The following is a 17,485-nucleotide window of genomic DNA, read 5'->3' as shown; positions in this document are numbered from 1 at the left end:
ATCATTACTCCAGTCTTCAGTGTCACATGATCTTCAGAAATCATTCTAATATGCTGATTTGCTCAAGAAACATTTATGATTATTATCAATGTTGAAAACAGTTGTGCTGCCCAATATTTATGTGGAAACTGTCATACATTTTATTTTTTAGGATTCATTGATGAATAGAACATTTATTTTGAAATATAAATCTTTTGGAACATTATAAACGTTTTTACTGTCGCTTTTGATCAATTTAATGCATTCTTGCTTAATAAAAGTATTAATTTATTTTAAAAACAAAACTTTCTGGCCCCAAACGTTTGAACATGTATTTATAAATTAACCTAAACCTAGATTAATAAATGCTGTAAAAATGTGTTGTTCATTGTTTGTTTAGGATTCCAAATCAACCCTCTATAATGAGAGTAAATCACTCACATATGTGACTAAATCTTCACTCTGGGCGACTAAATGATGTCTATCATTAGCCATTGTCTAATAAATTCTTAGATTTTACTCGCCAGTGTGTGTTAGAGGCTAAGTGTAAGTTTAGCACAGATATATTTTCACTCTGACTGAGCGCTTCAGAGTTTCACTCTCCATTAAGCGATCTGTGCTTTCTTTCAGTTCATCTCGATGGATGCGCAGCGCACCTGTATTTGACGCACCGTAAACTCTAGTGTGAAGACACACGACTCGCCGTCGCTTTGCTGATAGCGCTGTGTTTCTCACACACACGCAAAGACAGAGAGAGAGCGAGTGAGAGAGTCTTACATACCATACAGAATCGATGTGCTACATGTAAATGATATTCTTTGTTGTATTTTTCTGTAAAAATATCAGTTCATTTAGAATTATTCAGCTCTTAAGAATAAGCAGAAGATATGCCGGTTTCTCCGGTAGAGGGCGGAGCTAATGCGCAAACGACTGGCACTCATTTATTATTATTCCTCTTTTGATTTCAGCAAATCAGTTTGCGCGAACGCAGACAACGTGATTAATATTCATGAACCCAGCGGCTCATTAATCCTTAGTGCGTTTTATATTGTTATTAGTAGTAGAGTAGTAGTTTTTTTTTTTTTACAGAAACACTGCATGACCAACAATATCTTAAGCACCACCACCAGTCCTAAGTTCAGCTAAAATGACAAATATGCTTTCATACATGATTACCAAGTTTTAGTTCTAATTGCTAAAGTTCTATCATTAAATAATGCATGATTATCATAATATCATAATATAATGCTTGATTGACTAATGTTAAGAGTGTGCTTTCAGATATTTTAAAAGCTGTGCCATTTTACAAGCATAAGCTTTATATATATATATACACACACACACACATATTTATTGTGTGTCTATCTGGCGAGTAAACTAAAAAATTGAAGGTTGCAAATTGAATCTTATTACAACATTTTACTAATCTAAGAGCTTATAAAAACAAACCTTTTCACTTTTAGGAACCTTAATATTTTCATTAAAAGCTTTAGAAATATTATGCTGACTTCAGGCCAGCACAACTTTTTTTAGTATCAACATGAGAATGAAAGTTTCGACAGATTTAGACTCTTTCTCTTGGGTCGGATCGGTGTGTTCATCTGTGAATTTAATCAAGTCTTGAAAATAAAATCCTGCCATCCTGCTCAAGGGTGCGAGTTTGGCACTAGTAGAACAATCATTAGCTTGAGTTAAAGCAGTTTCCTGACGCAAGTTTTTGCTGGATGGCACTTTTCACCTGACGCTGTATTTTGGTGTCTAGTTCTGTGAGAGTTTGCATCTCAGTGGAGTCATTTACCTATTAGTGCAGATATTTTCATGTCGACTCATTGCTTTTTCTCAATCTTATTCTCCATTTTACAATTGTGCTGCTTGTCCTCTGTGAGGGTTCATGAACTCGAGCATCTACATGTTTACTGGATGGATCTTCGCTAATACGGTGAGTCCCGAGTTTGCACAATGCCGCATTAACATACTTCACCGCATTAACCAGGAATGTCTTCATTTTTTCATTATCTAGACCTTAAAGGAATAGTTCACCCAGAAATGAACATTTTCTGAAAATGTGCTCACTCTCAGGCCGTCCAAGATGTAGATGAGTTTGTTTCTTCATCAGATTAGGAGAAATTTAGCTTCACTTGCTCAGCAATGGATCCTCTGCAGTGAATGGGTGCCATCAGAATGAGAGTCCAAACAGCTGATAAAAATATCACAATAATCCACAAGTAATCCACACCACTCCAGTCCATCAGTTAATGTGTTGTGAATCCAAAAGATGTGTGTTTGTAAGAAATAAATCCATCATTAAGTCGTTTTTAACTTCAAACCGCTGCTTCCGGCTAAAATACGAGTCCATAATCCATAATAACGTTTCCTCCAGTGAAAAATCATCTCGTCTGAATCAGGAGATAAATCTGTGCAGATCAAGCACCGTTTACGAGCCAAAACAGCTGTAAACAAATATGTGGGTGAGAAATATTTGATGTATGAGACAACAGTAGATGGACTTTATCACTGGAGGAAGCGTTATTATGGATTATGGACTCGTATTTTGGCCAGAAATGACGATTTAATGCTAAAACATCTTGGTGAATTTGTTTCTTACAAACACGCAGCTTTTCACTTCACAACACATTAACTGATGGACTGGAGTGGTGTGGATTACTTGTGGATTATTGTGATGTTTTTATCAGCTGTTTGGACTCTCATTCTGACGGCACCCATTGACTGTTCCTTTAAGAGTGTATCTCATAGAAATGTATTTTGTATGCTGATTATGTTGACTGAAACATCTCACTAGGGTTTATAACAGAGTTCTTGCTAACTATTCTAAAGCGTTCAGTGTTCGCTCTTTGAAGCTTATATAAACTGTTGTAATATCCAGACAAAAGCTGTCAGAGTCGAGCAGTCAGACAAACTCCTGAGGGGCTCTGAACGATGGGGGTCTGTGAACTCAAATCCTCCTGACAAAGATCTGCTCACTTCAGAAAGACTGCTCGAGCATTATTGCATTTTGTGCCGCTGATACCAGCTAGGACCCCCAAAGCAGTTTCTATTAGTATTCACCGTCTGCTGTTTTTCCCCAGGTTGCTCTGTTGGTTTCTCACAACTAGGCGACACATCCAAACATGCGAACGTACTATTTCAGCACTGACACAGCCAAAGATATGGAGTCCTGGATGAAAGTTATGACGGACGCGGCATTGGTCCACTCTGAGCCAATCAGAAGGTAAGAAAACGTGCTCTGTTCACACTGAACCAATCAGAAGGAGCACACAAATTCTCAAATCCCTTGTCCTCTTCATCTGGTGTACCACTTCACTGACATTTACAGCAGTTTACTAAAGTGTTTTCATTTCCCAGGTTAGGAAGTAATGCAAAAATGCAAAACAAAATAAGTAATTAATAATATAAATAATTTAAAAGCAATGATATTGATAATGTAAATAATTTAAAAGCAATAGTAAAATAACGAAAAAAAATTCTGAACAGTAATAATTTCAAAATATGAATAAATAGTTTTTAAATATTTTTTTTTTTAACTTAATTTGTTCCCAAGTCAAGAATCAGTTTCTAAAATTCAAAACAAAAGTAGTTGATAATATAAATAATTTAAAAGCTGTAATAAATTAAAGGGAAAAAAATAAATCTGTTCTTTATGATCAGTAATGTCAACATGTTAATGCATTTTTAAAAAATGTATATATATTTACTTATTTGTTTCCCAAGTTAAGAATTAAAAAGCAAAATGTAAGTAAGTATAAGTAGGTAATTATATGAAGATTTTAGAAGCAATGATAACAAAGAAAAAAAAGTTTTCCTTTGTAATCAGTGGTAATGTAAACTGTTATGTTTTTTTTTTACAAAAATATATTTTACTTAATTTGTTTTCTCAGGTTAAGAATTAGTTTCAAAAAAGCAAAACAAAACAATTAATTAATAATATAAATAACAGCAGTGTTGTTAATAATATAAAGAATTTAAAAGCAATGATAAAAATAAAGTTGTTCTTTATGATCAGTAATAATGTTAATGTTTTTTTTTGAGAAACCACAGTACAATCATTACGACATGTCTTTAAAGACACATTATGAATGGTAAACATTGATTGGTCCACACTGAGCCAATCAGAAACAATGAAATTCCAAAACATTACACATTGCACCATGGCTTTGTGGACTTACTTTTTCTCTATCTGGCTCTATTTAGATAGATGTTGTTAGCTTGTCTTTGTTAAGCTGCCTCAGTAGAAACCACTTCAAGTCACTTCAGCGTTTCCTCTTTACTCTTGGCACTCTTTATAACTCTGCTTTTTGAGGAAAGCTGTCGAGTTTCTCGACTAGAGCCGCTTCTATCCCGAGAGACTCTCACGAGTAGAGATTTCACAGCTTTTTAAGTGCAGAAGATACTCTGTGTGTGTGTGTTTGTTTCATTGCAGCTTTTAGCACATTCACAGATGCTGAAGAATACTCCCAGACTTATACACTTGCTGTTTTTTTTATTTGTACTAAAATAGCTTTTCAGCAACAGCATCACAAGCTGGGATTGAAAATGAACTGCAGCTCACTTTTCATAGAATCAAAGTGACTTTTATTAAAGAAGACACGAATGTTTGGTCAAAAAGAGCTTGTCTTTATTTAGTGTTTCAGTGGAGCTCAGTATGACGTAGTTTAGTATGTGTAGTAAAGCTCTATAAATATTATACAATTAAAGCAGTTGAATAGCTTGTTTTTATTTCATATGAAAAATCTGATATGCTCTTTTTCTTCTCTCACTCACTTGTTTTTCGTTCTTTCTCTTTCTGCAGGCTTGAGAAGGTAAAGATTGACTCCTGCAGCACTCTGGAGATGAACAACATGCTGAATCACAGAGTCCTGACCCGACCCGAGATCCAAAACAACGAGAGAAACCGTGAGACGCTCCGCCAGGAGGAGAAAAAGCAGAAAGAGAAAGATGGCAGGGTTAGCGTGCAGAAAGACGGAGAGCGATACACCCTCCAGAGAGACGCGGACAACTACGCTCTGCACAAAGACGCTCAGAGACTCGCTCTGCAGAAGGACGGAGACCGATGCATGCTGCAGAAGGATGCGGAGAAATACGTCCTGCAGAAAGACGGAGAGAAATACGCCGTCCACAAAGACGGAGAGAAGTACCTGCTGCAGAAGGATGGCCAGAAATACACATTACACAAAGATGGAGACAAGTACTCTCTTCAGAGGGAAGGCGAAAAATACGCTCCGCCCAAAGATGGCGAGAAGATCTCGCAAAAAGATGCAAGGTATCCTCTTGGAGACAGACATAAGCAGCAGAAAGACCCGGAGAAACCCATCCCGCCGTTGCGGGAGGCCGAGAAATACGGCTTCCAGAAAGAGGGCACTGTGGAGCGGCCGCTCACCAAGATCAACAGCATCAAACTCCAGCCGGCCCAAGCGGCGGCCATTAGTGCGTCCGTCTCGTCCTCCAGACAGCTCCAGAGCGCATCGGGATCCGGCCAGTACAAGCCACCCCAGGTCAACGGTTCTGGGGAACGAGGAGGAGACAGAAGCCCTGGAGACATGAGCAACACGATGCCCCAGAGGATGACGGTGCCGCCACAGCCGGCAGAACCAGAGCGAACCCTGAGCAGATCCGACTCAATGCAGCAACTGGAGCAGTGGGTCCGTACGCACCGCACACGGGCCCCAGACGACGACACCAGAAGGTGAGTGGTTCATTTCAAGCTAATATTGCTTGTTTTATTGTTTTTGTGTGTGTAAAATTTCATTAATGCACTATTTTTTTTTCACTATTTTTTGTGTGTGGTTATGATGATCCCATGAGAGACTAGCTTGTATGTGACTGTAGACTACACAATAAATATTACAAACTTCACATTATAAACTACAAACTTTACAAACCAAATGTACTACATGATACGCAATACACATTTTACTTTATATGCACAGTACAGACGACACAATATCTATTTTACAAACTACTTGCATTATAAATTACACAGTACACACTTTACAAACTTTACAAACTATATATATATATATATATATATACAGTTTTACACATTAAAACTACTTGCATTACAAACTACATGTCACTTTGTAGACTGCATAATAAATATTACAAACTTTGCAATCCCTGACTTTACGTTATAAATTGCAAACTTTACAAACCAAATGTACTACATGATACGCAATACACATTTTACATTATATGCACAGTACAGACGACACAATATCTATTTTACAAACTACTTGCATTATAAATTACACAGTATACACTTTACAAACTTTACAAACTTTACAAACTATATATATATATATATATATATACAGTTTTACACATTAAAACTACTTGCGTTACAAACTACGTCTTTGTAGACTGCATAATAAATATTACAAACTTTACAATCCCTGACTTTACGTTATAAATTGCAAACTTTACAAACCAAATGTACTACATGATACGCAATACACATTTTACATTATATGCACAGTACAGACGACACAATATCTATTTTACAAACTACTTGCATTATAAATTACACAGTACACACTTTACAAACTTTACAAACTATATATATATATATATATATATATATATATATACAGTTTTACACATTAAAACTACTTGCGTTACAAACTACGTCTTTGTAGACTGCATAATAAATATTACAAACTTTACAATCCCTGACTTTACGTTATAAATTGCAAACTTTACAAACTAAATGTACAACATGCTGCGCAATACATATTGTACACTACACACAGTACAAACTATCTACTTTACAAATGACTTGCATTGCAAATTACACAGTACACACTTTACAAACTACATATAATGTTTTTCACATGAAAACTACTTGCATTACAAAGTACACAGTAAACACTTTACAGACTTTATATAACATTTTACACATTAAAACTACTTGTATTACAAATTATGCAGTGTAAACTTTACAAACTATATATTACATTTTGCACATTAAAAGTACTTGCGTTACAAAGTACGCAGTACACACTTTCACATTTCAAATTATACATTTTAAATGCTACAAACTACACAAAATACATTTGACAAAATGTTCACTTTACACATTAACTGCACAATATAAACTTTATAATTCCTGCTTGTCAAGCTAAACACATTACAAATCACACAGTACGCACTTTTTAAACCAAACACATTGCAAAATATACATATTTTAAATGTTGCATGCATGCAAACTATAAAAGACTTTACAAACTAAACACATCGACTGCTCAATATATGCTTTGCAAACTACACACATTACAAACTGCACAGTATGCATGAAAAGTTAACTTTACAAACTATACACAATATCAACCACACAATATATGCTTCATAAACTAAACGCATTGCAAATGAAATAATTCCTGCTTTACACACTACTTAAGTTCTAAATGACACAGTAAATTACACAAGATACATTTTATAAACTACAAAATGCTCACTTAAACTAAACACATTATAAACTGCACAAGATACGCTTTACAAACTACGTACATTACAAACTACTCAATAGTTTTAGTTTGTAAAAGCATGTATTGTGTAGTTTGAAGGATTGTTTGACTAATTCTATTGTAGTTTTTAGCATATATATTTTGTAGTTTGTAAAATGATTTTGTAGTTTGTAAAGTGTGCATTGTGTAGTTTGTAATATAGTCATATATGCTTCTCAAACTAAATGCATTACAAACTACACAAAATGTACTTTACAAACTACTTTCTGAGTGCATATATAGTTGTATTTTTGTACACTCTGTCTATCTGTCAGAAAACAAACTAGACAAACAGACTGGATTCATGCATCATTCTGTCTGTCTGAGTTTGTGAAGCATCAGGCCTCTGACAGCAGTGCCAGAGAGCAGCAGAAGGCAGCGGTTTCTCTCCCACTCTCAGTCCCCTGACACATCCGCTCTACAGCAAACTCCAGCGTCTGCAGGCAGTGTTCCTGCATGAGCTCTTTATCATGACCCAACAGATATTTTTACCTCGGCCCGGACCAGTTGTGTGGGAGCAGCATATGCTGTCAGGAGCCATCCTCCGTTTAGCCGTGCAGTCGTGGAGTAGGAGGACGTGTGTTTGCTTTGCTTGTCTCGTCCCTCCTCTCCTCTGATGAATAAGTCATGGAGCTTTGTGCTCAAGCACCACGAAAATTTGTCTCAAAGTGGATCAGAGTTGCTGTCAGTGCAGGAAGAGGAACAGGAAGGCGAGCGAGGAGAGAGAAGAGCACCGTGTGTTCATGTTAAGATGCTGATTATCAAAAGGCATTGGTGAAGCGTGCCTCTGCTCTGCCTACATCCTCTTCAGAAACTATCATCAATATTTGTGCAATTCATGCACAGATTGCCGTTCTTGCTTAGACTGCTGTCAGGCTCGTTTTTGACAGTTGTTCTTACATATGCACGTCCTGACCAATCAAAAACTTTCTTTCCAAACTCTCAGCACATTGTGTGATCTCATGCCACAATCGGTGTATTTATTTTCTAAGGCAGCTAAGTGAATTTTAAGCTATTTGGTTTTACGAAAACAATGCTCAAGGTTCAAGATGCAATTAAATGCCGCAAAGCCAAGCAAAAATGCAATCACGTTTGTAATCAAATTTTATTTTAGATGAGAAAACTTTGAGCAGATGTGCAGCATCACAGTTAATTTTGTCAGTGAAATTACTTTAAAAAGATTTTTTGACAGGGTTTTTGGATTTCATCGATAACAAACGCGAAAGGATGATTATATGATTTTAATTATTATATACTGATTAAACTGACAAATTTAACTCTTCACAATATTAACAATGTTTTAAAATGTTTATTTAGAAGAAAAATAGAATTTATTAGTATTGAATGTTGTATTTAGTGTAATAAATCTTTTGTTTAATGCGGGTTTCACGTAATATTTTTAAATATAATTCATCTTAATCTTTATTGTAATATTAAATATAATAATCTAAATATTTTAATGGTGTATTTAGTTGATTAAATCTTAATGCATGTTTCAAGTAATATTTTTTAAATACATATTAGTATTATATTTGTATTATAATATTCTATTTATCAATTGTTTAAAGTTTGTAAAAAATTATTTTTCAGTGTTGCATTTAGTTCAATAAATGTTTTGTCATGCATGTTTTAATTAATATTTTAAATTGATCATAATTTAAATATTTTAATTTTAAAGTTTGTAAAAAAAAATTTCATTTTTCAATGTTGTATTTAGCATACAAATATTTTGTGTAATGCATGTTTCAATTAATATATTTTTAATATATTTTAGTATTTCTTATAATATTGTCATATGTTTAACTTTTTTTTTTTTTTTTTTTTTTCTCCCATCCAAGTACTAACCAGGCCCGACCCTGCTTAGCTTCCGAGATCAGACAAGATTTTTTTTAATTTTTTTTTTTTTTTTTTTTTTTTACCTTTCTCACATAGTTTTGTCATTTTGCACATTGTCAACTAAAATGTTATTTATGGTTACTAAAATTATATGCCATTTTAGGGTAAAACAGACTTGAATAATTATGCTATTAAATATTGACTTAATTTAGAAGTTATTTTCATTTTCAACACAGGTGCCATCATATGGAAATAGGAAGTTTATCAACTGGCGCAATGGACGTTTCCAGTGTTAGCAGTTTTTTTATTATAATGAAAGTGATTATATATATCAATACTCCTAGATTGTTGTGTGTTCAATTAAATAAGCTGAGCGAAACGAACTGCTTTAAAATGTAAAATAAGATTAAATTTGGTTTGCCAATACCCTACACTGTGGTAGATAATTGAGCTGGTTTTCTGCATCCAGCCAACATCGTTTGGAGCTTCTCGTGTTCAGCAAATAGTAGGGCTGGGTATCGAGTTCGATACTTTTTAGGCACCGACCGAATTGCCTCGATACCATCGAGTATCGAAAAACGTCTCGTCGTTCGGTACCAAATTTCGATACCTAAGGGGTTAATCTCATCAGCGTCAGTGAGCCAATAAAGTCCCGGGTATACTTCACTTTCCGCGTTCCATTCCGTCTCGCGTTCAGCCGTGTTCGCACAGCTGTCAAAGTATACTCAACCGCGGATGAGTGCAGACGGACGAGCTCGACACAGGCGCAGTTTGACTTTCGCTCTGTCTCAACTTTCACCTCGCGCATGTGTTGTTGTACGCGGACCGTCCGCGCGGTCTCAAAAAATTGCCTGCACACGGACGGGGTGCACAGCTGTCCTCGAAGTCAAGGTATCGGTATCGATATCGAACATTTTTGAACGATACCCAGCCCTAGCAAATAGAGACACGACTTTTGTGCTTGTGCATTTTGGCGCTCGGAGCTCTTTATTGATTTCTGCTCTGTCAGTACAAGGGTGCGCATGCCAAACCTTTCAATGCTGCCTATAAAAGTGCCAAGCCGATCTCACCAGCTCCTGGAAAAGAGTAGCGCTCGTAACTCTCAGAACGGTCTTCAGAAAGTGTCCTGGCACACGTGCGTCTTCCCATCTGTTTTCCTGCGTTTCCTGTTGCTGATGCGTGCATGCGGTAATTATTTACGAGCGATCGGCAGATGACGAGTGATGAAAAATTAGAGGCGTTTAATGATCAGCCGGAGCGAAAGGTGAAAGCTTTTGTGCTGTGACGAGCTTTTATCATATGCTAATGAGTCAGTGTTTAATTATCGCCTGTAGCTCAACAGGAAATCATCACAAAGTCAAAGCCGAGCCTTATTAGCATGATTGTATTTTAAAACTCTCTTATTCAAGTGGAGTTGTTTTGTATATCGTTGACCTTTCTGTGACGCCAATTTCTTTGTCTTCAGGTATTACGTCCTTCCAAACGTTACCAAGGAGCATAAATAATATTTAAATTAATATAGAATTCATCAATATATAATTTAATGTCTAAATGAACATAAATTAATTAATATATGATTCACTAAAATCAAATTCACTAGCACATTCACACAGCAAATGTTATTTATTCACAGCAATTAATAACATTTTAAAATCTATTCCCATAGAAAACAATTATTTAAATTGTAATAACATTTTACAATATTACTGTTTTTACTGTATTTTGCATCAAATAATGAAGCCTTGGTGAGACTTTTTTCCCCAAAAAAATATAAAAAAATTTTACTGACCCCAAACATTTTTCCCAAATTCTATTTTATTATAATTTTTTTCCCAAATTCCATTTTCTGGACTCCAGTTTTTCATGGTTTAATTTTTCTGGTCTCTGTTTTGGTGGTTAAATTAAACTTTAGTTATCAAAAAGCATGTCTAATCAATTAAAATCATAAAACATACACAATTTAACAACAATTTATTAAAAGTTTCACAAAAATTCAATTTTTAGGGCCCTATGAAATATGTTAAATTTTTTCTTAAGTTCTGTTTTAATTGTACCAAATTTTCTGTTTTAATTTTTCTGTATTTTTTAAAAATAATTGTCTGATTTATGAATTGAATTCATAAAAACTTAGTTTATTAATTTCTTTTATGATAATAGGGCCCAATGAAATGATTTTTTTCCCACACATTCTGTGTTGTCTTAATTCTTCTTGAGCTCAAACGTATAAAACTTAAATTTATCTTTTAATCAAATGAAAATTAAACCCTTTCATTTTCTCATTTTTCAAGTGGAGTTCGTGACGCCAGTTTCTTTGTCTTTCAGCATTACGTCCTACCAAACGTTACCGAGGAACATGCCGAGCCACCGTGCGCAGATGGTCCCGCGCTATCCCGAGGGCTACCGGACGCTCCCGCGTAACATGCTGCGGCCGGACAGCATCTGCAGCGTGGCGGGGTCGATGTACGACCGGGCGCTGCAGCCCCCTACTGCAGAGAAGCGGCACTCCATACGGGACGACACCATGTGGCAGCTGTACGAGTGGCAGCAGAGGCAGGCGCACAGCCGGAGGCAGATGACGAGTGATGAAAAATTAGAGGCGTTTAATGATCAGCCGGAGCGAAAGGTGAAAGCTTTTGTGCTGTGACGAGCTTTTATCATATGCTAATGAGTCAGTGTTTAATTATCGCCTGTAGCTCAACAGGAAATCATCACAAAGTCAAAGCCGAGCCTTATTAGCATGATTGTATTTTAAAACTCTCTTATTCAAGTGGAGTTGTTTTGTATATCGTTGACCTTTCTGTGACGCCAATTTCTTTGTCTTCAGGTATTACGTCCTTCCAAACGTTACCAAGGAGCATAAATAATATTTAAATTAATATAGAATTCATCAATATATAATTTAATGTCTAAATGAACATAAATTAATTAATATATGATTCACTAAAATCAAATTCACTAGCACATTCACACAGCAAATGTTATTTATTCACAGCAATTAATAACATTTTAAAATCTATTCCCATAGAAAACAATTATTTAAATTGTAATAACATTTTACAATATTACTGTTTTTACTGTATTTTGCATCAAATAATGAAGCCTTGGTGAGACTTTTTTCCCCAAAAAAATATAAAAAAATTTTACTGACCCCAAACATTTTTCCCAAATTCTATTTTATTATAATTTTTTTCCCAAATTCCATTTTCTGGACTCCAGTTTTTCATGGTTTAATTTTTCTGGTCTCTGTTTTGGTGGTTAAATTAAACTTTAGTTATCAAAAAGCATGTCTAATCAATTAAAATCATAAAACATACACAATTTAACAACAATTTATTAAAAGTTTCACAAAAATTCAATTTTTAGGGCCCTATGAAATATGTTAAATTTTTTCTTAAGTTCTGTTTTAATTGTACCAAATTTTCTGTTTTAATTTTTCTGTATTTTTTAAAAATAATTGTCTGATTTATGAATTGAATTCATAAAAACTTAGTTTATTAATTTCTTTTATGATAATAGGGCCCAATGAAATGATTTTTTTCCCACACATTCTGTGTTGTCTTAATTCTTCTTGAGCTCAAACGTATAAAACTTAAATTTATCTTTTAATCAAATGAAAATTAAACCCTTTCATTTTCTCATTTTTCAAGTGGAGTTCGTGACGCCAGTTTCTTTGTCTTCCAGCATTACGTCCTACCAAACGTTACCGAGGAACATGCCGAGCCACCGTGCGCAGATGGTCCCGCGCTATCCCGAGGGCTACCGGACGCTCCCGCGTAACATGCTGCGGCCGGACAGCATCTGCAGCGTGGCGGGGTCGATGTACGACCGGGCGCTGCAGCCCCCTACTGCAGAGAAGCGGCACTCCATACGGGACGACACCATGTGGCAGCTGTACGAGTGGCAGCAGAGGCAGGCGCACAGCCGGATCGGATACGGGACGCTGCCCAGCCCCAAAACCATGGGCCAGCTCGCCGAGTCCATCCCCACGTCTCCTTCCCACGGATCTCTGGCCGGTTACCACACCTTCTCTCCTAATCGGCCCCTCAACCCGGATTCCCGCTCTGAAGTTTCCTCGCCGGTGTTTCGTGGGGACATGACGATTGAGCGCCGCCACCGGCCGCACCTCTCTAAGGTAAAGAGTCACACAGGGTTCCCACTGTATGGAGAAACTGGGAAAATTTAAAATAATTAGCATTTCCAAGCCTGGAAAAAAACAGGTTTAGTGTTAGTGGTACCAGCTTCAGGTTACATTTTTTAAATATATATTTATATTTAAATTAATAAATAATATAATATATAAATAGTATATCAATTATTTTAATGTATAATAAAGCTATATAATAAATATGTATAATTTATCTATTAACAACATAATATATAAATGAACAGAAATTATTAAATATATACATTAAAGAATAATTCACTAAAATCAGTTTCACTAAAATGTTTACATTTTTTTATACATATTTAAATGAATATATAAATGTTTTTATATATGAGTTATAAATATAGAGATTTAACTTATTATATAAATGAACACAAGTTAATAAATATATTTGAATTAATAAATGATTCACTAAAATCAAATTATATAGAAAATTCAGCTTTGACATCACAGCAATAAATAACATTTTGTAATATATTAAAATAGAAAACGGTTATTTTAGATTGTAATATTTCACAATAATACTGATTTTGTATTATGAATCAAATAAATGCAGCCTTGGCAAGACTTTTCATGTACATGTGTGTATACAAGATATATATATCTTATTTCTGTATTATTGCACCAATTTTTACTCTTTTTTTGTTGTTGTTGTTGTTGTTGTTGTTGTTTTAGTCCTAGTTGTCTTTTGATGAAAATGTTCTTTAAATGTATTAAATATTTTGTCAATATTTAATTTTATACTCGTTACTTTTAGTCCCTTTTACTCTAAAATTTCCTTATAATTTAGTCAACAAAAATACATTTTAGTGGACAGTATATTGATATTCCCAATAATGCTAATAATAATTGTAATAATAACAGTAAAAATTAAATAAATAGTAAAAATGCAATAATCATGACTGAAAAAGTGGGAACCCTGCATTTATATCTATATTCATTTTATTTCCATTTATAGCCTTTTACATCAGAATCTTGCTCACAGATGTTTTTCGGTGACACAGTAGTTGTTGTTTTTTGTCTGAGCGTGTAATTACCAGATCACATTAAATGACCGAGCCTTTAGGTTTAGTGCACTCTCCACCAGAACGGTCCTGATGATTGCTCTGCTTTCCTCTCTCTCTGTCAGTTTTCCTATCCTGCCGAGCGCAGGCCTGTTCCTCCCGCACAGAGCATCACCGCACAGTCTCTGCAAGGCAAAACGGTACGCTTTCCCTCTCCTCCACCCACTACGTCCTCTGTGCAAAGACGACACATCCACAACTTTGCTTTCCTCTCAAACTATTTGCATTTTTCAGTTGCAAGCCACCACGGATTCGTTGAGGCTTTGGCTTGCAAATTAGCAGAATATTTTACATGCTGAGGTTGAAGCTGCTCATTTAAAGTCAACATGAAATCAAAAATGACCATATTTACTTTCATAACACATGCTTCTGGTCTACTCGTGCACGAGTGCATGTTATTGCAAAGGTAAAAGATGGTCTTATGGTTAAAATATGGTTTCACAGGAAAATCTAGCATGTTTTAGAAGTACAATAGGTTGCAAATGCCATTTCATGTTGATTTTAAAGGTAAACGGACATTCGAATGTTCAAGTAGGAGTATTACATTGCAGTAGAGAAGGTTATTCTAGCTTTAGGTCTTGAATTAAACGCCTCTGACAGAGAGATGAGTGTTTGTGTGCGTGTGTGTGTGTTTATTGTGACAGGAGAAGCGCTAATACCATAAGCTCTTCTTAAAACTATAATTATTATTCTCTTACTTGACGTTTCAGGTTTTGGCAGTCTAAAGCCGCTTTTTTCCTGTTAAGCTTCTGCTTATAGTTATTCATTTTACAAATGCAAAATACAGTTGGCAGAAATCGTCTGCAGTATGATTTCAGGCAGAGAGCATTTTAATGTAAAAGCCTGCGGTCACTTGATGAAATATTAATAGAGCTCCTCCATATGTGTTTTACTCATCATCGCTGGGGAGCTGCTGTAAACTGAAATAATGTGAAATGAATGGAAAATGAAAAATTCAATTTAGCACCTTAAACATTTTGTTTTAGGTAAAAGCCTCTTGGAGAGTTTTTATCATCTTTCTTTTTCATGATATTACTTCTTTTATTTGGAAGATTTATTATAACCCAAGATGAAATGACAAACCTAAGATAATGTCGATCCCAGGGTTATTTTCTTCAGAGGTCTCTTAATTGGATAGCAGAACAAGTTTTTAAGGATAAGTTGGCATAAACCTGGGATTTTCCTTTCTTAAAAGCACATTTAAACTTAATTCAGCTGTTCTTTCTGGAAAATCCAGCTTGTTCTTATAGTTTCTAGCTCAAGAACCTGGTTATTCATGGTTATTTGACTAGTTTATGCAACTTAGCTGAACCTAGTAGAGCTAATTAATCACGTTGATTAGATATTACAGGTTTATGTCAGTCTTTCCTGGAAATATTTAATACTACAAATTTCTTTATTTATTTATTTATTTACAGATTTTCTACTCACTAGACCAGTGTCCTTTTAGTGTTCATATGCTATTATATTATTTATTAATATTTGGAATTAACATTAATTGGTTGTGCTTTATTATATATGTATTATATTATGTACTTAATTATATATGTATATACAGTATATATGTTTGTATATACGTATACATTCTAGTTATTTGTTTACAGATTTTTTTTACGTCCTATTATTTATTCTGTAATACTATTTATTTAGTATAGTATTACATATTATTTATTAATTTTTTTTGTTTGTTTGTTTTATGTTAAGTTTTAGATATTTTGTTGTGCTTGATTTTCCATTTTTAAAAGCAAATTTAAACTTAAACCTTAACTTAAACTTAAACTTACTTGTATACTATTGTAGTATTTATTATTATTTTAAAATAACTATAACGTTTAGTTTTATATTTTAATTATTTGTTTTATTACTTTTGTTGTGCTTGATTATATATGTATGTTTGTATTGTATATATAATTTCCAATTATTTATTTACAGATTTTCTTATTCATATTATTTATACTACTATAGTATTTATATAGTATTGAATTAGCTTTTGTTTTTATATACAGTATATATTTTTTCTATTTTAATTTTAGTTAATGTTTCAGTAATTTTGTTGTGCTTGATTTTCCATCCTTGAAAAGAAAATTGAAGTTCAAACCAGAAATTCAACAGAACCTGGTTATTCATGGTTACTAAACTAGATTGTGCATCTTAGCTGCTTAATCATGTTGATTAGATATCACAGGTTTATGTCAGTCTATCCAGCACACCAGGCATGCAATGTCTGAAGAACTCAACTCAACTCGACACATCCTCTTTATCAAACATGGCCCGATTTCCCCCATAACCCCCTTCATGACGGCCCACACTAACCGCTGCTCCTGTCGCCCGCTGCAGCCAGAGGAACTGACCCTGCTGCTCATCAAACTCCGGCGGCAGCAGGCCGAGCTCAACAGCCTCCGTGAGCACACGCTCGCACAGCTGATGCAGCTAAACCTCGATGCCGCCAACCCAAAGGTCAGCCTCGCGGATCGCTAGCCTGTGCATCCCAGAGTAAAGGGCTTGTTAGATTCCCCCGTCAAACCCCGGCCACCCCACAACCCAGTCTGTTCATTTCCAAGTCTGCTAGTTTTCCCATTGCTTCCGCATGCTGTTGTGGATTGGATGATGTCTAATGAAATAAGTTTTAAAGGGATAGTTCACCCAAAAATGAAAATTTGATGTTTATCTGCTTACCCCCAGGGCATCCAAGATGTAGGTGACTTTGTTTCTTCAGTAGAACACAAACGAAGATTTTTAACTCAAACCGTTGCAGTCAGTCAGTCATATAATGGCAGTCAATGGGCTCCACGGCTTTGAGAGTAAAAAAAACATACACAGACAAAACCAAATTAAACCCTGCGGCTCGTGACGATACACTGATGTGTAAAGACACGAAATGATCGGTCTGTGCAAGAAACTGAACAGTATTTATATAATTTTTT

The 17,485-nt window shown here is 35.0% G+C and overlaps 1 protein-coding gene across 18 annotated transcripts in view; it reads left to right on the top strand.

The window, feature by feature from the left end:
• Positions 1–17,485, top strand: part of LOC107718544 (pleckstrin homology domain-containing family A member 5-like) — a 162,266-nt gene that overhangs the window by 119,716 nt on the left and 25,065 nt on the right. For 12 of the 18 annotated variants that reach the window (XM_016525648.1, XM_016525650.1, XM_016525649.1 and 9 more), the window contains 6 exons: positions 3,093–3,208; positions 4,787–5,680; positions 11,655–11,882; positions 13,242–13,464; positions 14,627–14,701; positions 16,899–17,018. In XM_016525648.1, the coding sequence (XP_016381134.1) occupies positions 3,093–3,208; positions 4,787–5,680; positions 11,655–11,882; positions 13,242–13,464; positions 14,627–14,701; positions 16,899–17,018 (1,656 nt within the window). Of the gene's footprint in view, positions 1–1,631; positions 1,919–3,065; positions 3,209–4,786; positions 5,681–11,654; positions 11,887–13,241; positions 13,465–14,626; positions 14,702–16,898; positions 17,019–17,485 lie in introns of those variants that run through there. The other 6 variants (XM_016525658.1, XM_016525657.1, XM_016525655.1 and 3 more) reach the window with 3 other exon arrangements.

This window comes from Sinocyclocheilus rhinocerous, unplaced genomic scaffold (genome assembly GCF_001515625.1).
Source record: "Sinocyclocheilus rhinocerous isolate Xijiao unplaced genomic scaffold, SAMN03320098_v1.1 scaffold423, whole genome shotgun sequence".
Classification (NCBI taxonomy): domain Eukaryota; kingdom Metazoa; phylum Chordata; class Actinopteri; order Cypriniformes; family Cyprinidae; genus Sinocyclocheilus; species Sinocyclocheilus rhinocerous.
Note: the sequence above shows the minus strand (reverse complement) of the source record. Positions and strands in the feature narration are given on the sequence as shown.